This window comes from Neophocaena asiaeorientalis, unplaced genomic scaffold (genome assembly GCF_003031525.2).
Source record: "Neophocaena asiaeorientalis asiaeorientalis breed wild unplaced genomic scaffold, Neophocaena_asiaeorientalis_V1.1 scaffold72, whole genome shotgun sequence".
NCBI classification, from domain to species: domain Eukaryota; kingdom Metazoa; phylum Chordata; class Mammalia; order Artiodactyla; family Phocoenidae; genus Neophocaena; species Neophocaena asiaeorientalis.
In genome coordinates this window covers 12,712,120-12,733,495 of record NW_020185336.1, presented here as the reverse complement: position 1 = coordinate 12,733,495, position 21,376 = coordinate 12,712,120, and the positions used below count along the sequence as shown (strand labels likewise).

Genomic DNA, 21,376 nt, shown 5'->3' with positions numbered 1-21,376 from the left:
GATTCATGGGCCCCACCCCAGATCCACAGTCAAATATCACCTTGGCATATATGTGTTTATATATATATATATATGTATATGCTTATTTCAATGATTCTGCCTTTGTTCACAATACTTTGAAGTCTTCTGATTTGGAAACTGCCTTAGGAACACTTTAATGGTCACACACATGCACACAAATACACACTCGCCGCAGTCTCTGAGCAGTAGACTCATTTTTGAAACAAATTAGTTTTATCTAGTTTGAGACAAATTTTTGGTGTTTTCAAAGATAAAATAAATATTCAAAAGAAAAAGATTTGCCAACACTGAAGATATTCAAAGAATATGCAATAGATGGAAGACCTGCTAAAAGAGGTCCCTGAACACAGGTTGGGCAGAACATTATTCTGAGAAAGAGAGCTGCAGAGCCCCACCGAGAAAGCAGGTCAGACTCTAGAGTTGGGCAAACATGGGTTTGAATCTACTTGTACCCCTGACTTGCTGCATCATCTTAGGGAAGAACTGATCTGCTCTGAGTTTCAGTTTCCTCGTAGGCAAAGAGGGAGGGGATAAGAACATCTACTGTAAAGATTCAAAACCAGTGACTCTTCGCAGGGCTATGGTCATGCGGCAGATGCGTTTTGGCTTTGGGTCAGCAGTATAAATCTGTGTGAATATGGCTGACCGTCATGCCTTCAGAGCTTTCATGCTTTTACTTTACTTTCATGCTTCCTGCAGGAACGATTCCAGGTGAAGAACCCTCCCCATACTTATATTCAAAAGCTCAAAGGCTATCTGGATCCAGCTGTAACCCGGAAGGTAAGATGGATTTGTTTCCACTTTGTGTTGTTGCTTCCTCATTAGCAGGCAGAATCCTCCTGCCCTGGAGGAGACCTTCCTTCCTCTCCATTATAGCCTCTGCCAGAGCCTCTGGGAAAACAACCTTGGAGTTGTTGGAGCTGGACAACATGAAAAGACAAAGAAAACACCCATCCTGACTTGAGAATGTGTTTAAAAGTACTTTCCTGAGTTGGGAGTCATGTACCTCTGATGGTTATTGAGTTGCTGCCATTTGCAGTTACACAGGGCGGTAGGTTCAGTCCAGAGGTGTTCAGGCCCCCAGAAAAACAGGCCTAGCAAAGGGAATACTTGTCTTTCATGCCTTGGTGCATTTCCAGAGACCTTGAAAAATCACTGGGGCTTTGTCATCCCAGCTGTGCACTCACATCCTGTGTTGATGCTTTTAGCGGCTTCCCCCGCCCCAGCCGTGCCCCTGGCCCCAAGAAGGTAAGGAGAGAATAGCTGATTCCATTCTCAGCGGACTCTCTCCTTTTACAAACAAGCCCTGCTTTGTGCAGCCACACAATTGGTTTAAACTGATGCCTTGTGGTAAAGCATGTAGCCTGGCACAGCCCTGGGGTCTGGATCAGTCCTGGGATGTCTCAGGGCAGAGCCGCCCTTGCTCAAGATGGATAAAGGGCTAGTCACCAGACAGCACTTGTTTTTCGGTTGACCTTCCACAACTCCTGCTTTCAAGGCTGCCCTGAAAATATCTTGAGCTGAATTCCCTCTGTTGTTTCAGCGTGTGACTCATGAGAGCAGAAAGGCACAGTTTTCCTAGTTAGCTCCTATTTTTCCAGGGCTCTTGGCTCTGAGATATATTTTTTAAGCTCCTTTTTCTGCATCTTCTACTTACATTCTAAACACTGTGCCCACCCCCCGCCGAAAGAATTCAAGTAAAGGAGTACAACTATTATTTCCTTTTGGACGTTTCCTGGCCCTTTGTCCTGTAGTTACTATGCAGACAGGCGGAAATAAAGTCTAGGAGTGATGATGCAAATGGGTTGTGGACCTTTGCTGTCGCCTAGGCGCCATATGTGGCATAGCCTCCTCTTCTAAGAATGTACCTATCAAAGTATCCTAATACCCTCCTCATAACTACGGCACACACATTTCTTTTTTTAAAAGAGCTTCTGTTTAGTTTCTTTCTTGTCCCCCTCCCCAAGGATACAGCACCTTTCAATTTCATCACATTAGAGAGGGTTAAAGGAAGGCATACCCATATACATAAAACACAACCCAGAAAAAAAAAACCGGACTATTTCTTTTGCACAGGGGCAGCAAGATTCTGTATGAGAAATATTTTCAGAAATCCCCCAACTCGTAAACCTTCTGGCTGGACAGCCCAGACCCAGGATTAGGCACACTCACCCCGAGCTGAGTCTGGCAGAAATGCCGTATTCGTACACAAGACTGAGAGTATACTCAGTGTCCCAGCCCCTGACAGTTATCTCAACATTTGTCAAATTCTTTAAAAAAGGAAAATACGTAAACTCCTGGAGAGTGCTTCTTAGACTCCAGCCTCAAGCCCCATGGGGACGAAGATGGTTGGAGAGAAGAGGTGGATTCTTCCTGGCCCAGTCCCAGTTCTTCCTCGGAACAATTATTCCTGGGAATGTAAGATGAAAAACAACAACAAATCAGCTGCTCAGAAAGTGTTCTGCTTCCTCGCAAATAACTTCATAAAGAGGCCCAAGACAAAGGATGTCTGTCTGGGCTGACCTTCATTCCTGAAATCTCTGCCCTAGCCGAGTGTATTCACCTGAATGGCTGTGTTTGGCCTGAGCCTCATATTTCAAGATCAGTCATTCAGCTTTCAGGAAAAAATAAAATGGATGTTGGATCAACCATCCCTGCTTTAGTAAGAGTTCTGTCAGGAGCTGGCAGTAGGAAATGATCTGTTCCACTCACCATAACTGTCATGCTTAAAGCCTGGAAAAAAGGAGATTTTGCGTGGAGTAAGGCATGGCTTGCAGTTAAAATGAGTTTACGATTCTCAGCTGAATTAGAGTCAGGGAGAAAGAGATTTCCAATCAGGCTTTCCATTTTAGCCAGACAGTCTAAGCTGAGCAGTTTACCCTTAACTGCATCTGGAGTCCTCAAGCACTTCATTCATTAATCTTTTGTTCACATTGAATTGAAGATACTTAATTTGCTGTCTGCTAAAAAATTTCTTAAGCATCTTCTATTTCGATTTTCTTCTAAGTAGTTTTATGTGAAACCCTGTAGGGCAGGGAAGGAAGAGCCTAAATTAGATATCTCTCCAAACCAGTCTCTTTATTTAATACCAGGAGGCTCTCAGTCTGTGCTTTGGGGGGATGTGCTTGTCTGGCATAGGGAGAGGCGACAGGCCATGAAGAAAGGAGTCTGGTCCTCTGTGGGCCCTGCAGTTGTGAAAGAAACCTGATTATACAGGTCTCCAGGGCTCAGCTGTCTCCGTGGGCTCCTCCCTGGGCCTGCCGTGTACAGAGAGGGCTGGGGGAAGGGTGAACGCTGCTAATAAGTGGTACCCAGCTCTTGTTCGCTGGTTCCCACAGTCGCACGATTTCCCTTTGAAGTGTTTTAAAGCATTCTGGGTGCGTTGTACAAGTGCAGAGTGTTGGCAGCCATTGTTTATGTGTTAGGGAAGTGGATGCCAAGATTTCTCTGCGGTCCAAAGTCCACCAGCTGAAATTCAAACGGTTGCCAAGAGAATAGAATACAGGGCGAAGTCAGTTTCGTTCTACCTCAGTTTTCCTGCAGTTGCAAAAGTGTAGTGCCTCGTAGTAAATGCCTAATAACTGTTATCTGCTATTGTTGTCGCCTCTCTTATCTCAGTGTTTTGAGTTATTTTGTTTTGATACATGCCTCTTAGTCCTTCAGCAGATCCTCTTTCACACTGTCAGGTCCTCCGTGCTACACTGGGTGCCCTTGTAGCTCACAGTGTATGTGAGGGATGACCTTGCCCTGAGGAAGCATAAGGCTCAGTTAGGGAACCAGCACAGGTGGCAGGGAACAAATCAGAACTATGCATAATGCATAGCTAGGAATGCTGAGTCGTTTCCTAAAGGCCACATGTGCAGACAGCCCAAGACTTGTGACTCTGACATGGGACTGGCCCCTCTGGAGCATCCAGCACACCTGGAAATGGTTTCCTCAGCTGTGCGGCCATAGACCCTACCTCATTGGCAGTCCTCATTGTCGGAAGGCTCTCTAGGAAGCACTGGGCTTGGATGTCCATCCAACCTATGGATGACTCTTTGTTGTTTCTTAAGCCTTTCTTGACAAAAGAGGGGGTGGCTCTCTTTTTTCATGGCATCAGGGATGCTTTTATTTCACATATCGTGGATGCTACACACCTGAGAAGGTCTTTGGGTGCTTCAGGAGTGGCAGTCGGGGAAACTGAGACTTTTTGCTCTGGTAAGAAGCAGCTGGTAGAGAAGTAAAGGGTCTTCAGAAGGGAAGAGGGTAGCAGGAACCCGTCAGTGTTGAGCAGGGGTCCAGTCTTCCCTGGGGCACCCGGGCCTGCCTGTGGCAGGGCTCTCCTTTCCCCACATCCCGGAATCCTCCTTTCTAACCTTCCTCCTGTCCTTCCTGTCCTTGGATGCCTTTGTCTTTGGAGCTGGATGACCCTGTTCCTTCTGCGGTCATGGGAGCAGAGGAGAAGGATCCCTAATATCCTGAGCCAGGATTCTCAAAGCCTTTTCCTGAAAACAGTTTAACCTGAAGGTGGTTTGGGTCTCTAGCACAGAGAGCATAGCACGCCTCTCAGAAGGCATTGCACATCAAATGGCCTTCTTCTAGACTGGCCTAAGACTTTAGTGACTGTAAAGAAATACTTTTGTAGGAAATTGTGTTCCAAAGAACTCATGTGCAGTGCAACCCAGTGATCCCTTGGAGATTATTTGGAGTCGAGAGGATAGAGAAATGAGTACATTTACTATCAGAGGAGGACTCATTGGGACAAGGGAGACCTGAGGGAGTTCTGGAAGGACACGTGGCATTTTGATAGGCAGGGGAATGAGGAAGGACATTCCTCAAGTAGAAGGGAGGTGTCTAGAGGAGGGACCTTCCACGTGAGGTCATGCAGAAAAGAACAAGCATAGTAGGTATGAGACTGCCACCTTAGAGAGGCCTGCTTGCAAGTTTGGCTCTTGGTGGCAACTGGGGACCTGGATTTCGGGAGAGTTCCCAGAATTCCCTGTTAATAATGACTCACTGTGCCCAAACTGTTGATGCCAACTACATGGTTTATGCGGAATGCCGGTTTTCCTTTTGGGAGGCTGCACTTTTGGTATGTGCTAGGCAGAGAGTGCTCAAGTGATGAGCCAGTAAAAACCCCAGCCACTAAGTGTCTAATGAGCTTCCCTGGTTGACAGCATTTCACGAATATTGTCATTTATGATTCCTATGGGCGAATCCTCTTGGAAGCTTGTATCTGGTTTCCTCTGGATTTTACCGCACGCACCTTTTCCCTTTAGCTGATTATACCTTGCATCTTTTTGATGTAATAAATCCTAGCGGCAAGAACAACTGTATGCTGAGTCCTGTGAGCCCTAGCGCATCATTGAAACGGGTGATTTTTGAGACCCCAGCATAGGTATGTCAGTGAGTATTGTTGTATTGTGGGGTAGGGAAAAAAATAAGCTACTTACTCAGAGACACTTAGTATATGAAATAAGTCATTTCCCCCAGTCCTTTCACATAAGCTGACTGTTACGATGAGAAAAATTTGTGTGCTTTGCAAAAAGAAATGTGTGAGAAGCCCACTTTAGAAGCAGAGATATTTTCATATTCTGTTAAACTTATTACAAGTAAGCTGCAGTTATAGCCCTTGCTAAAATATGTTTTGTGAGAGTATGTGTTCTTGAATTATAGAAATTCAGACGGCGTGTTCAAGAGTCCACACAAGTGCTAAGAGAACTGGAAATTTCTTTAAGAACCAACCATATTGGGTAAGTGTGCCCACTGAACATTTTAGCTCTAAAGCTTTTGGACACTTTACAAAATGACTGAATCATATCCAAAGAATTAAGCTTCCTTACTGTTCGTTATAAGTTGAGACTGAGGTTTAGATGGGTGGAACCTTTGTTTTAGTTCTTGAATTGCTCACTGTGCAAGAATCAGAAGCAGGACAGACAGTCCTTGATTTGGGATGTTCATACTAATTGTAAAGTTCTCTGCTTGCATGCAGTGATGGTGTGTGTATAGTGATTCCCTGGGAAGTCAGGAACCCCCAAGTCATGTAGACTGAGATCCTGGAAGATCTTGAAGCCTTCCCTGGAGGTCTTTGACCTGGTTACTTGAAGCTGCTTCATTCTTTTCTCAGTTCCCTGGACAGAAGGGGACAGAAGCTGGAGTGGTGTCACTTGACATACCCCCTTGCATTTAGATACTTCATTCTGAGTCTCTTCTTCCTACATCCCCAAATTTTAGGACCATAAAATCTAAATCCACACTGGAAAGTAAAGTTTGGGGAATCTCTGCACTAAGCATTTCGAAGAGTTTTTCATGCAACAGCATGGTTGCTTTGCCTCAAGCCAAGTACAACTTCATTACACACTCCCTCCCTCCTGAGATAATCAGAATTGTACAGTACCTTCAAATAAGATGGTTTCTCTCTAAGGCAGAATGATGTCAGTATTTTATTTTATAGCTTCAATTCTTCCTAAAGTACCTGTTTAACATCTGGCAATCATTTAACCCCTCTGGATTTTGATTCTTTGAGATTTGCAAGGGAAAGACTGTAGACTTTAGATCTTTTAGAATTTTCCCCTGTGATAGGTTTATTGGAAATGAAGTTTTACATATATATTACATTTTTGTTTTTCAGCGTCTTTGTAAAATAATTACCTAAGTAGCAGTTTACTTCTACTTCTGAGTATGTTTGGCATAAGCCATTCAAATGGTTATTTTCTGCAGTTATTTCAGAATAAGCTTTTTTAAGTCATAGAAATGCAAGGTTAATTTATAGCTCCATAGCCTGGGTGAGAATATTCATTTCCTTAAGGATAATTTCACATGTTTGGCACCTTGAGAATGAAATATTTGGAAGATGAACTGATTCTAACCTAAGGTTGATAATCACCCTTGTCCCAGAAAATGGGCTATAGAACAGTGGATCAGAGTGTCATGAAAATAGAAGTGGAAGAGAAATTTAGGATTGCCTAGACCCTCATTTTACAAATTAAAAGAATTAAGGACCAGAGAAGGTGAGAAACTTCCACAAAGTCTACAGCTGTAGAGCCAGCCAGACGTTTTGTTCAAAATACGATGTTCTTTTTCTTATCTAGCCTAATCTGGCAGCTCTTTCCTTGAAAGGAAGTAAGATAATCGGGACTCTGGGATCAAAACGATGAGGCTTGCCTATTGGGGGTGAAAGTGTTGGTGATTTAATATAGCTGGGCATCCAAAGCTTAGGAAATTCAAATACTTTCCAATATTTGTGGATCAGGAGCTAGATTCTATTTGGTAGGGTCCAACCCCATACTGTTGGCACTTCTTCTTGACTGAAAATGGTGGCATGAGCTGCAGCCAGGATTTCTACAAACTGTCAGAAAGCATTTCTTTAAGCATTGCTGAAATAATGTGAAATTGACCATCAAATACCAAGGCAAGACGATCATTTCCAATATAAAGTTGGCTGAGTAGAAGAGGTCTGGTTGGGTGGAAGCCAGTGCAAATCTGCAAGCAGTTGGAGTGGTTTGTTGTTTAGGATACTCTAGGCATGTTGAAAGATTCTTGCATTTCTTTCATCTTCACCAGCTGAAGTTTCCCCTTGTCTACTATCTACGTGAGACACTTGGAAAGCATTGGCTTTAGCAGCACAAAAGTTCATGGAAGTGCATTGTCTGATTGTCTGAAACCAATTATTGGCATAACCTTATACGAAGTGAAACCACACACCAAGATTTTGACCTGATTTGCTTGTCCTGAAAACCCAAACCTGAACTGGACTTTTCTTGATGGAAACTAACTGGCTTGACCGTATTTGATTGGGAAAACTTCTGAAGAATTACTAAATAATGTGAAAGTAATCAATTAGTACAGTGAGGAATTCTGGGAATGCAAGGTGCTGCATAGGGAATCCTTAGATTTTTATTGTACTCTTTGGGGTACCATATTAGAAAGGTAATTGGGTGCCCATTTTCCTTAGGGAAAGAGAGATCTTGGCTCATATTTTTGCCATGCCCCCTTATCAGTTATTTGACTTAAGTAAGTTACATAAACTCTCTGTATTTATCATGTGACCTAAGTTGACTTCTCATCTATAAAATGAGGATAATAATACTTATCTAATAGGAATGTTGTAAGGATTAAATGAGATAACTTATGAAAGACCTAATATAGGGTTTAATACATAGTAATTACTCTCAATATATGATAGCTGTTATTTGTTGTTATGCTTGTTGAAAATAATATTAAATGTAATAATTATCGGACAGTGTTGTGTAATATATCCCTAAGGAAATCCATGCAGAGAATGTTACCTTCTCTGTCTAAAAGGACCCTGTTACCTAGGAGTTTATGATTTGCTGAAATTAAAAGGAAGAATTACATTTAAAATCTACTTCTCTTAAAAAAAATTATTTTTGGCATATGCTTGCATTCCAAGGTTAAAATCTGGGGCTTTGCTGAAGTAACATTCCAAGCTACAGCTTTGTCAAGCAAAAGGGTCAGCCTAAAACTATAAATGGAACAGTCTCGTGAGAAAGATAATTAATTTTGGGGGGGAGCCAAATTGAAATAAGGATTGGACTAGAAATAATCTCATTCACTTACTCTTAGGAACTATAACAGTCAAGGAGAATTGGATTATGACTAATCGAAGCCCTTGCAATGACTTGAAATACCCTTGAAGGGAGCTGAGCACTGTTAGAGCACATTGACTTGGCTGTGCTCTACTGGGAGACGGGCGTTGGGATGTCTTGGATATGGGGTGGTAAGATTCCAGAGGTGCTGGCGGTTGGGATAGATTGGCGGATGTTAGTCCATGAAACTGAGGTGTAGGCTCGCTCTCCTTGCAGGTAGGTCATTTGAGTAGAACTGCCTATTATGATGGAAAATTACTTTTCATCCTGAGTGCAAGGTCATAGACGTCCTGAAAGGTACTTGCTTCACTGTATCTCGGTGGGGGAGATGAGAAGAATGGGCGTGAGGTGACAGGCAGGAGGTGCAAGTGGCAGGGAGAGGAGGAGATCTGTAGAAGGAGGAAGATGCTGGGGAATGTGCAGTGAGTGTCTTCTCTGGGATTTAACACGTATATGTGTGCCTCAAGCTACCCTACGATTAATTCATCCTTAGATGGTGCTTTTTGGAAGTCCTCAAGATCATAATCGTTTAGTCATTTCTTAAGCACTGTATTTGTTACTAAGCACTGTATTTGGTAAGTTAAACGTATTATTTCTTACAGAAATCTTTTTATTATTGCCCTTTTCCTCTGAACCTCCGTTTTACAGATGAGGAAACTGAGAGTCCGCAATTAAATATCTTGCTCGAGTCCACACAATTGAGAAGCACTGAGGTTTGGACCTGGAGATGTCCAAATCTAAAGCCTGTTATCTAAACCAGCAGTTCTTAAATTTTTTGATTTCAGGACTCCTTTACTGTCTTAAATTATTTTGAGCCCCAGTAAGTTTTTATGTGGGTTTTAGCTATTAACGTTACCATATTGGAAATTTAAACTAATAAATTTTAGATATGCTTATTTAATAAAATTTAATATTTATTTAACAATAAATATTCAATGTAAATATATAAATATAAAATAATAAACAATATAGCACAAATAACATATTTCATGAAAAATAACTATTTTCCAAAGCAAAAAAAATTTAGTGACAAGGGTGGCATTGATTTACATGTTTACAAATCTTTTTACTGTCTCACTAATAGAAGGCAGCTGGATTCTCATATCTTTGTCTGCATTCAATTTGTTATGATGTGTTTTGGTTGATGTATAGGAAGAAAACCTGGCCTTACACAGATACACACTTGGAAAAATGAAGACTTTTTAAGTAACCATTTCAGATAATTGTGGCTATTTTTTGGTATCACACCAAAATTTAAAGGTGTAATTTCTTAACGTTAGTTGCAATGTATTGATAGAATCCGAAACCAAATCAGTTAGCTTTTGTGTTCTGTTATGTCGATACTAAAATCCATTGTGCTGTCTTTCACTTTGATTGGGTATTTCTACCCATGAATACTTTTTAACATCATGAAAAAATCATTTGAAATATATTGTTTCACTGAGTTATCCTGATCTTTCAAACATCAACACATTTTATTCTACAATATAAAATCATATTTGTTAATAATCGCCAGTGTCATCAGAATTTACTTTAGGTATTGGGAAGCTGTCAGACTCATGGTGGTAAATATAAGTGTTCCAGAATTCTAATTTTTTTGTTTGTAAGCTCAGATTTTATCATTGACAAAAAATATTGTCAGTTCTTTTCCTGAAAATGACAGGCTCACTTCATTCACTTTTGAGAATGTCTGCCAAATACCCAAGAGAGAATAACCACAATGTGTCTGTCATTGGACATTCCATGTAGAAAATGGCTGGGTCAGTTTGCAGCTCCAGCAATTGCACCAGTGTTTTTCCTCAAGACAGCCGTGGTGCTTGGGCAGGCAGCAGAAGTGCTATATGTGGGCTTTCCGTTTTGTCACACAGAGAATTAAAAAGACGTATATTCAAGGAGCAAGCTTTAATAAAGTCAGTAATTTTTAGCACTTCACTGAGGACAGGTTTAAGTGAAGCTGACTTTTTTCCCCTTTCTGAGTGCTTGGGGTGAAGAATACAGTAAAAAGGTGTATTGTTTGGTGGTAGCAGTTTCATTCACATTTCTTTTGTACCATCAGTGCAAGTGTCAGCACAGTGACAAAAGCGACTACTTAATATTTGTATGAAAATAGGTTTAACTTCACAGACCCCTGAGAGGGTTTCAGGGACCCCTGGTGGTCCATGGGCTATACTTTGAGAACGAGTTTGAGATGCTGTCTCACAGAATAGATTTGGTAGCTGATGATGAATCTGAGTGATGTTTACCTTCTATCTCTCGCTTCTTGTGATTTTTTTTTTCATGATTTGTCAGCAACTGCAGTTCCTACCGGATGCCTGTAGTATCTCTCTAAAGGAAACTGGCAGAGGGAATTCACCATCTGTCCATTCATCTTGTGTGTCTCGGGTCTGTTTTGTTGTTTGATCTTAGAAATTTAAAGCCAGTAATGTCCTTTGAGACTTTATTTTCTAGATGAGAACAATGAGGTTCTGAGATTTGGGAGGCAGAGAGAAGACAATAGCAATTTGGAAACAAAGCTTTGACCTGTCTACAGTAAAACAGTAACTCTTGGCACTTGCATTTAGAGCCCTTCCTTGAATAAGTTTTTTTTTCCAGAGCTATTTCTCATTATCACTGTGCCTTCCAGCTCCTAAGCAGTTGATTTGGAATTTGCGTAAATTCAAATTTACAACATATGGTAATTACATCGAATCTGTGAGGTACTCAGTAAGTGATGCATGCTGTCAGAGTCAGAAATAATTCTACTTTCCAAAACTTGTAATCACCCAATTTGAAACTGTTTGCATATTGGCACTATATTAAAGCGTGTGTAGCATGCGCAGAGTTGAAAATGGAAATTTACTATAGGAACCCTCCATTTATGATATGTCATGATCATGTACATAAATCTGCAGAATGGGGCATCCATTTTTTTATGCCTTTAGATTAAACATACTGCTTGGAAAGTTGCCCTTTTTTCATCTCTACCTATTTGATTTCCACAGAAGTTCACTCTCGCCTCTGTTTTCTCCTATACAGAATATCCTAAGTGAAGAAGGGATAGGGATTGAGAGGACAAGAAGAAAAGAGAAGGCTGTTCTTTTCTTGTAATCCATAGCCTTTTTGCTGAGATGACTTTACTGACCTGATACCACTTGACAAAGGGGGTAAGGTAGTCAGCTGTGATGGATCTCTATCTTATTCTTTCCTAAACCACCTGCAGGGGTTTGGGCCAGAACAGAGACCCAGGGAAGATCTCACAGCTTAGAAAAAGAGATTAAAAATGAAATTAAACCTCTCAAAGGCAGGACGTGTTACACTGTCGCTGACTTTTTAGGAATGGAGCAGCTGGCTCCTGACTTTCACTTTGAAATTAATTAATGAATTAATTAATTTAAAAGTAAGGTTTTATTTATTTTATTTTTGGCTGTGTTGGGTCTTCGTTGCGGTGCGCGGGCTTCTCACTGCAGTGGCTTCTCTTGTTGCGGAGCACGGGCTCTAGAGCGCAGGCTTAGTAGTTGTGGCGCACGGGGTTAGTTGCTCCACGGCATGTGGCATATTCCCAGACCAGGGCTCGAACCCGTGTTCCCTGCATTGGCAGGTGGATTCTTAACCACTGCTCCACCAGGGAAGTCCTGAAATTTATTTTTAAAGCACTTTCACTCAAAGTCAGCAAGTCAGGGCAGGGGCACTGATAAGGGTGCTAAATTGAAGTAAAAGCCAATTAATAGGTTTTATCACTGCATGAAAATATATGCATATTAGTACTTTGAGTCAAGAGAAATGTAGCTCTGACTGTATTTGGCTATCTCCCACCATTTCTTCCTTCCTTCCTTCCTCTTTTTTTTTTTTTTTTTTAAATATCCATGAGTCATTTGCCTTCTCTCCAGTTTGTGGCTAAACTAAGTGAGATGAAGGTGCTAGCAGGTCCTTAGGATGTCGTGGACCATCTCTACATTTTAGAGGCAGTGTCTGGAAAATCAACCAAAAGGAACTATAATGGCTGTTTTTCTCAACTCCTAAATTAGAGTGTTCTTATGGGTCACTGAGACAGGATATGTGAAACCAAGATTGCTCTGAAAAATCTGGACCCTGTGGTTTTGTGCAGTCACCAAGGAGGGCTAGTTTAAATTATGCAGTCAGAACCCATAGATCTGACCAATGGAGAGGCCTCAGAGAGGCTAAGAGGCTTGAATTTCAAGAGCACAGCTAGTCATTTGATTTGATAGTGAATTCTAGCTTTCTTCAGTCTCCTACCAGTTTTAAAAGGGAAATTTTTTTTTTTACCATTTCTAAGCTTTTAATTATCAGCACTTAAAAATGTCCAATGTCTTCTGAGACCTAGCCATATTGGGAGTAATTTAAAATAAATCAAATGAAAATAAGGATCTAGAAGTAGATGCTGTGAGAGCGTGTATGTGGTGGTAGTAAAATGAAACTTCAGCCTCTCCTAATAGCCATCCCCTTAGTTCTGGTCAGCTCTCATAACAAAGCCACTTCGTGAGACCCAAAAGGTAGTGTTTTCTTTGCCAGTGTTTCCACTTTAGGTCTCTGTCTTTTTCTTAGGGGGGGGCACGCGGTTTGTGGGTTCTTAGTTCCCCGACCAGGGATTGAACCTGGGCCCTTGGCTGTGAGAGCACGGCGTCCTAACCACTGGATGGCCAGGGAATTCCCCAGGTCTCTTTTAGATTAAATGTTACATACTTACACGTGGCTATGTTGAGTGCATACTTTTTGTCACAGCCTGCCTGAGGCACTTGGGGGGAAGTACGAGGCAAGCTATCTACTTTTTCCACCTTACTGTCTTCTGGAACTGCCTGAAGACCTGAGGTTACATTATGCAGATGATAGGACTAGAAGAAAGGATGAGCTGGAGGATAAAACAAACAACCACCACAAAATCCCCCTAAAAACAAAATTTTAACAATAGGCATTCTGAATCCACCAGGTTTTTTTCCTTCCTTTAAGACGGAAACCTCAAGGGACTGCTCATCCTTAAAGACACACGGTAGAATTGTCCCACTATTGTTCTAATAGCTGTCAAAACTGGTTTCCGTAGGAGCCATCGTGTGCATAGCTGGTGGACCTTGTTGGCTTGGTATTCCTGGAGGAAGGCAACCACTTTGCATTGCTGTTGGCAGATGTACCCCAAGATCACTTCTGTGATAGAATAGCACAGCTTTTTACTTATTACTTCTTGGAGTTTCCAACCCAGTGAAGGCTTGATGGGGTATCACATGTTCTTTGAAGGTGGATGTCCTGGAGGAAATCTGTGACATGCGGTAACAGGTGTTTATCCTCAGTACCTGACCACTCTGCTCCATCTTCTAGGCGTTGTTATGAACAAATAAAAATGTGTAAACATTCTCAGTGAACTACGTTCGGATCCACCATTCAAATGCAAAGTGGTATCATTTTAAAATGAATTTTAAGAAGCATGGTATTTGTCACACCTTGGCTTTGATGATGGTGCGTGGTGCCTGCGACTTTTTAAAAGGTTTTAACATTCATGGAAAAAATTAAGTAAGTCATTATCCCTATTGAATTTCCAGAAGCCCATAAACACTGGTCTCTCATTGGCTAGTTGAGTGTTTTCTACAGCTCAGTGTGCCAAGAAGGAGTTGAATGTGGATTTGGAATCTGGCCTGGATTTCAGTGGTTATGTTGTCATGTCCCTAGTCTGCCTGATTCCCCGTGCAGTCTTGGCTCCTTAAACAAGCAGGCTCCAGATCAATTGTGGTGGAAGAAAAGGACAGTTAGCAAGTTCCTGTTTTAGAAAGTTCCTTACAGGTTATCGTCAGTCTCCTAAGCAGTAAAATACAAGGAAGAAACTCGTACACTTTTTGACCCCTCGTCGCTCATGCTGAAATATTATGGTTTTCTTAGTTGCCATATTTAAAAGCTCCTACCTCATGTGTTATAGTCTAGGCCTTACTCCATAGTTCCTTTCAGGCGGCGAATGTTTCTGGTAGAAAAAAACAAGTTTTCACTGTGTCCTTTTCATGGTAGAGCATGCGATGAACTTTGCCAATGATTTTTTTTTTTTTTTTGAACAGATGGGTCAGAGAGTTTCTGAATGAAGAAAATAAAGGTCTTGATGTTCTAGTAGAATATCTGTCATTTGCACAATACGCAGTAACGTAAGTAAAACTTGGCTTGTTTCCTTTTAAATTTTATGTGGTCACAGAAGTTGCATCTCAGTGGTAAAATTAGGTACCACACTGAGGGGAGACACCCAGAAGCAGATGTGGTAAGGTTTAAGGAGGTTTGTTTATATTCAAGTAACTAAAAGCAAATCTCATAATTGTTGTTAGAAATGCTTTTAAGGCAGAAATAAAACAGGGGAGTAAAACCACCCTTAGAGGAGTGCTTATTTCAAAAAGAAGTGCTTTCTTTAGTGCTCAAGTTATGTATATCCATATGGTAGAATACTGTAGCAATTATTGGAAGAGGTATATGATACATTGTTGAGCAAATAAAGCAAAGTACAGAGGAGTGACTCCCTTTTTATTAAAAAAAAACCAAACTTGTATATGCATATTTGTAGGTGCTAGTAAATACAGAGAAAATGATTGCAGAAGTAGGTACCAAACACAGTGGGAGTGGGGGAAGTGGAGTCAGCAAGAGGTTTTCCCTTTTTAATTTATATGTATTTGTATTGTTTTGACTTCTCCTTCATAGGGGGAAGGGGAAAAAATAGGGCAGAGCAGGAAAAATTTTTTATTTATTTCACCTTTCCTTTGTTGATTCATAAAGTTTTCTCATTTGCTAGGCTTCTGGAAAGATTTACAACAGGAATGAAAAGTGTACATTTGAATGAGACGTTCTCTTCTCCACATTTCCTCTTTAATCAAAAACTATTCCAGTATCCACTCTCACACACACAGATTGAGGAAATAATACTGTATTCTTCTTAAAATTTTTATTTATTTTTTTTGGCTGTGATGGATCTTCATTGTTCCGCATGGACTTCTCACTGCCGTGGCTTCCCTTGCTGTGGAACACGGACTCTAGGCACGCAGGCTTCAGTAGTTGCAGCATGCGGGCTCTAGAGCGCATGGGCTTCAGTAGTTGGGGTGCGTGGGCTCCGTAGTTGCGGTGCATGGACTGTAGGGTGCGCAGGCTCAGTAGTTGTGGCTCGCGGGCTCTAGAGCGCAGGCTTAGTAGTTGTGGCGCACGGGCTTAGTTGCTCCGCAGCATGTGGGATCTTCCTGGACCAGGGATCAAACCCATGTCCCCTGCATTGGCAGGCGGATTCTTAACCACTGCACCACCAGGGAAGTCCCAATACTGTATTTTTAATTTGATTGGAAGACATTTCAGCCTAGGTGGTGTTTTTTTTTTCTTCTCAACTCTTCTTTTCAAAGCAAGAACTTGTTTTTTATATTGCCCCACTTTAAGATCTAACCAGATGTTATCTTAAAATCCTCATCGCTTCCTGGAGAATTTGTGAAGAGAAAACTATAATTATTCCTACCTTATAGCTGCAGAAAGTAAAGTGTTAACTGAAACTGGCCTGATGAGTTTCAGTTTTGATAACTCATATATGATATGGAATATAATAAGAAAACCCAGTAGATAAGTTCTTATCTTCCTTATAATTCTAGTTTTTATAGCATGCTCTTCCAAACGTTGTTCCTTATCTACCTCCATTACATTGAAAACTGCTAATCTCCCTTACAATTTATATTATATGACAAAACAGAATAGGAATATTATCCTGTTGCATATTTTAAAATCTGGAAGAATATTTATTGAGGAATTAAGGAAGGGCTAAGAAACTACAGGAATAATGGGAAAGAATTGCATGCTGTTTGTAATATGTTTGCTGTAATTAACCCCTTACCCCATCACGATAGAACTTGTAAATGAGCTTTCCCAAATGCACCTACACACGAGACCAATGGGAAAAGGTAGTGCTACTCTGAGGGAATTCTTCTGGTCTGCAGGCCAAGAGCAAAGACAACAAAAGATCAGAACTCAGAGCTTTTGGTTCCTAATCTTCTACTTTTTTGGGGGTGGGGTGGGCATTAGCTTTACATTCTTTGCTTAATAGTTTTATTTTTGTTTTTCTTACAAAATTAATTACATGAAATTTTATACTTTAATTACATGAAAAATTATATATAGATACATAATTTATGTGCATACTTTCTTGAAACTAAATGGGCTGAAAAAAATTTCTTACTATTCCTCAGCATGTGACAGTTTTCTAGCTCATGTAATGCGAAATAACAGACTCATGTGCCTTCCCTAAAACGGGAGCTTTCACCAAGGTGTGTGTTTCTTTTTTCTGCTCAGTGAGAGTCGGAGATGAGCTGAGAGGAGCATAAGGATGCTGAACAACTGAACATATGGGGGCTGTAGAGTGGCTTGGCGGGAGTCGTAATGACATGAGTGACCTTGGGATGCCCCCTAGGTTTACCTTTTCCAGTGTCAATTATAGGCCTCTATTTTTAGTCCTTAAGGATCTGTTAGATTCCTCAATTCCACCCCTTTTCTGTTCACTGCTTCCTGTATCCTAAGGAATGACAGAATTGTTAGACCCATTCAGTGACTTTGTGCATCGGTCTCTGTTATCTGGATTACAATTTAATAAATGGAGAGCATAACCTAGTTTACAGATGGTAGTTCTAACCAAATATTTAATTTTGGCAGTCATACTTGTATAAAAAGTCATACTTGCTATTTCCAATATGTGTTGTTGATGTTTTTTTCCCATGATATCCTCCAGTATCTTCCAGATGCTATTAATTATGGCTGCATTGTGTTTATTTTCTGTCCGATCAGGTGTTGCTTGATGGAACTATGGGTTGAAGCAGTTGATAAAATGTATTTTTGAGAAAGCAGAGCTACTGACTTTGGAAGGGGAAGAATGCATAGAACACAAAGGCCTGTCTGTTTAAAAATTCCTAAAATTATACAAGAATGAGCAATTTAACTAGCCATTTATTCTAACATGGTTAACATGAGTAATAACCTCAAAAAATGTCAGAGAAACAACAGCCCTACTTTAAAGAGCACCACATTGGGAAGAGATTCCAAAATCAAAGCAAATTCATAACTTTGCAAGTAATGTATCACATATGGTTGGAAAGGTACACTTGCCAACACACTAGGAGAAAATGCTCAGTGAAACTTGATGGAGAGGAATAAATTAGTATAAGCCTAACATATTGACTTGTTAAAGCAAAATGAAGACAGCTCTGAGATCTTTCTTCCCCATCCCACCATAGCTCATTAGTAATCGGTAAGTCAGCAAGCCTTATAATAAGATACGAATAACACATCCCTGTTTGTCATTCTGTATTTTCAAAGCTAACGCTCAGTCCATGAAAATTCGTTTGTATTCCATTTTCAGTTTTCTTTGTTTGCAAAAACTACCCATATTAAGGTGCAGATGTATAGTTGGAAGGAGTGAGTTTTGCACATCCATGTATTTGTGTGAATGTGAATTAAGTCTTTAGTGGCATTTCTCTTTTGTTTTAGTTTTGACTTTGAAAGTGTGGAAAGCACTGTGGAGAGCTCAGTGGACAAATCAAAGCCCTGGAGTCGGTCCATCGAGGACCTGCACAGAGGGAGCAACCTGCCTTCCCCCGTGGGCAACAGTGTATCCCGCTCGGGAAGACATCCTGCACTGCGGTGAGTGCCTTGATTCAGGAAAGTGGCAGATATGTCAGGACAGCTTCTGTTGAGGATCCTGGGCCATGTATTGCTGTATCTTGCCACACAGCACTTGTGTTGTCAGTGATTGCAAATGCAGGTTTCTTTGGGAGTTCATGGAATCATCACTGGGGCAATACTCAGTCACTTTCAATAGCTTTCTGCAAATACCACTCCATTCAGCAGAGAAAAAAAAATTCTGCTGCCAAATGACACAACAGAGTAGTCTCCATAGGCAGATAAGTTTCTGAAACCAGGAAGATGCTGATATACTGACTTGGACTCTGTTTCCTGGGTAGAGGCAGCACATCGAGATCTGAGGATCTCAAGAACTTGATGCTGTTTAAACCCGACTCCTCTCTTCCCTTCCTCCCGTGATAGCTCAGATGTGTGTTCTGTGGGATGTGTTCTTAGACATAGGTACAGAATGCTGTAGTGATCATTTTTATTAAGGAGATGCCTTTAAGCAGTGCTCCTTTGGTTGGGTGTGCTCTCCATTGTCAACCTTCTATTTCTTCCTAAGGATTCCTCCTCCTGTCTTTTCTGGCTGAAATACCACCATGCTAAGTTAGGATGGGGGATGAACACCTGGGTGTAATATCACTGAGATTGTTCATTCACTCAGACCTACAATCATTCACTGAAAAATACTTCTGAGCTTCTGTAATTTGCTAGCCACTGTACTCAGAGTTAGTATACATGGGTGGGTAAATCAAAACTCCTGCCCGACAAGACAGAGTTATCATCTAGAGCAAGTTCATAAAGGTTTCTATGTTCCAGGAGTTTAATAAAAATTTTTATTAATAAGCCCCTCATTCCCAAATGTTGCTTACTCTTTGTAGCTTGACAATTTTATATCGCTTATTTCAGGCTTGATCTGGCAAGTGGACGTTGTTCCTGTCACTATTTAAGATCACCATGGGTGTTGGGTCATTGTAGTAAAGTCCATGTGTCAGGTTGTGATCAGTGAATACGTGGCTTTCAGACCTTTTGTATTTGGTAGCCTTTCTATTACCTCTTGTCCCTTTGACTTGGGTTTTGGTCATGGAAAGTTAGTCTTTATAATGAAGTTCAGTTCTGCTCCGGGATTTGTTGTTTGAATGCGATGCTTCCTATCAAGCATTCAGATTTTCCTTGTTTGGAAATGCCAAAAATATGATTCAGTAATAATGAAGAACCATGTTTCAGTTCATCTTACAGTATTTGCAATGGGTCAAAGGCTATATAACCTGCTGGTCTGTGTGAACTTTACATGTGGACAGAGGAATATGTGGGCTGATAGAGAAGTTGAAGGAAGGCCAATTGTGCCCGAAGAATTCCCTAATCACCTTGTAACTCGAATGGAAACTCTTACCATTAGTTTAGCTATAATTATGTGTAAAGAATTTAATTGACAAAGTACGTTTTAACTTGCTTTCTCCTCATTTCTTAGCTGGAAAGTATCATATATTGGCCAGCTACCATCTTAACCGGAAGTCATTTTTCTGATTAATAACTCATTACACCTATTTTCAAATTACTGAAGACTGTTATTGAGAGTACATTGTTTCTGGTAGAGTAGAAGAGTTGGGAAAATAGGGGAAACATCTCACATCCAAGGAGAGTTGTGATCCTGGACCCTGGACAGCACGGTATAGGGACATCAGTGTCCAGCCTGATTTGCCTCACGGTTGGCTTAAGGTAGATCCTGCTAGAATTTATTTTAAATTGGAAAAAAAAAAAGAGAGAGATCCCAAGTATAGAGAGAAAGACACGATGGAAATGCTGTTTTGAGAAACTTGGGAACCGTTGTGACATTTCTGATTGGCAGGTGTGCTCGAAGATGACCAACTAAGAAACGAGCGTCACATTCTTTTTTGTGCTTAAACAGTTTCAAGCTCAGGAATGGAACATTTGAAATTCCTTTGGCTCTCCATCATGGGCTCTCAAGAAGACCAATATGGCAGTAACTTTCATGCCACTTGTTGACTTGAAGCTTGGATTTTTGTTTTTGTTTTTAAATGATGTATATCAGTGATATTCCAGCTCTTGTGTGCATGGATTCTAATTCTGTATTTGGTCATTTGATAGCATCTCTGACTTATAAAAACAGCAATCAGAAGTGCAGGCGCACGGTACATGTTGCTTTTCATAGACCCAAAGATTGTTTATGTCTTTTTCTCTTCCTCCTCCTTCCTCTCTCCCCTTTCTTCCTCTGCTGCCTCTACTTTTTGGCTTTCTTTTTGTTGGCCTTCTTTTTCATTCTGCCATCTCATTTCTGATCGTCTTGTCCTCCTGTCTCCTCTTCCTCCGGTTCCATTCATCTCTTGCATCACCGCCAGATTGGTTTCTCTGCCTGAGTATCTTCATTTCAAATGCCACCAGAGCTGCTTCTCTCCCTGTTGCCTCTGAAGTCGCTTCAGTTTACACACTGATGTTGAGGCTTCAAACTGGAAAATCTCATAAGTCATGGGTGAAAATGTCGCCCAAGAGAGCTTATAGTGCATGGTGACAGAGTATGGCAGCTGCTCTCCGTGTTATAATATGATAACTGCATGGCTTCATGCCATCACTCTACTGGGGTAAAGCCCAGTGCCTTTTAAACTTTGATACACTCTGTTATCATATTATGATTCTTCCTTTTAAGAATTTGAACCTTTAGGCTATGTTGCAGTTTAAATATTATTACAGTTCTTTTTTTTGATGGATAAAAGGATACTAAGTCACGTTCGGTAGAGATGATTTATTCTGGTAGCTTTTTTTGATTAGAATATATTTTCTGTATCCAAATACAGATTTTAATTCCCTCATCTCTGTCTCCAGATAATAATGTATAGATTCAGTAATCTTACCCTATATCACTTAGCAAAAGGGTTGGTTAAACTTGGAGGAAGAAATGAGATGTCAAGAAATGTAAAACACTTTATAGGGACTTCCCTGGTGGCGCAGTGGTTGAGAATTCCCCTGCCAATGCAGGGGATGCGGGTTTGGGCCCTGGTCCAGGAAGATCCCATATGCTGCGGAGCAACCAAGCCGTGTGCCACAACTGCTGAGCCTGCACTCTAGAGCCCACGAGCCACAAATACTGAGCCCTCATGCCACAGCTACTGAAGCCCACGTGCCTGGAACCTGTGCTCCGCAACAAG

At 41.0% G+C, this 21,376-nt stretch overlaps 1 protein-coding gene across 1 annotated transcript in view; it reads left to right on the top strand.

The window, feature by feature from the left end:
- The window catches only part of FMNL2 (formin like 2), a 304,398-nt gene that overhangs the window by 199,743 nt on the left and 83,279 nt on the right, over positions 1-21,376 (top strand). Inside the window, exons 3-6 of the mRNA XM_024735896.1 lie at positions 721-801; positions 5,680-5,756; positions 14,645-14,728; positions 18,078-18,230. Of these exons, the coding sequence (XP_024591664.1) occupies positions 721-801; positions 5,680-5,756; positions 14,645-14,728; positions 18,078-18,230 (395 nt within the window). The remainder of the gene's footprint in view (positions 1-720; positions 802-5,679; positions 5,757-14,644; positions 14,729-18,077; positions 18,231-21,376) is intronic.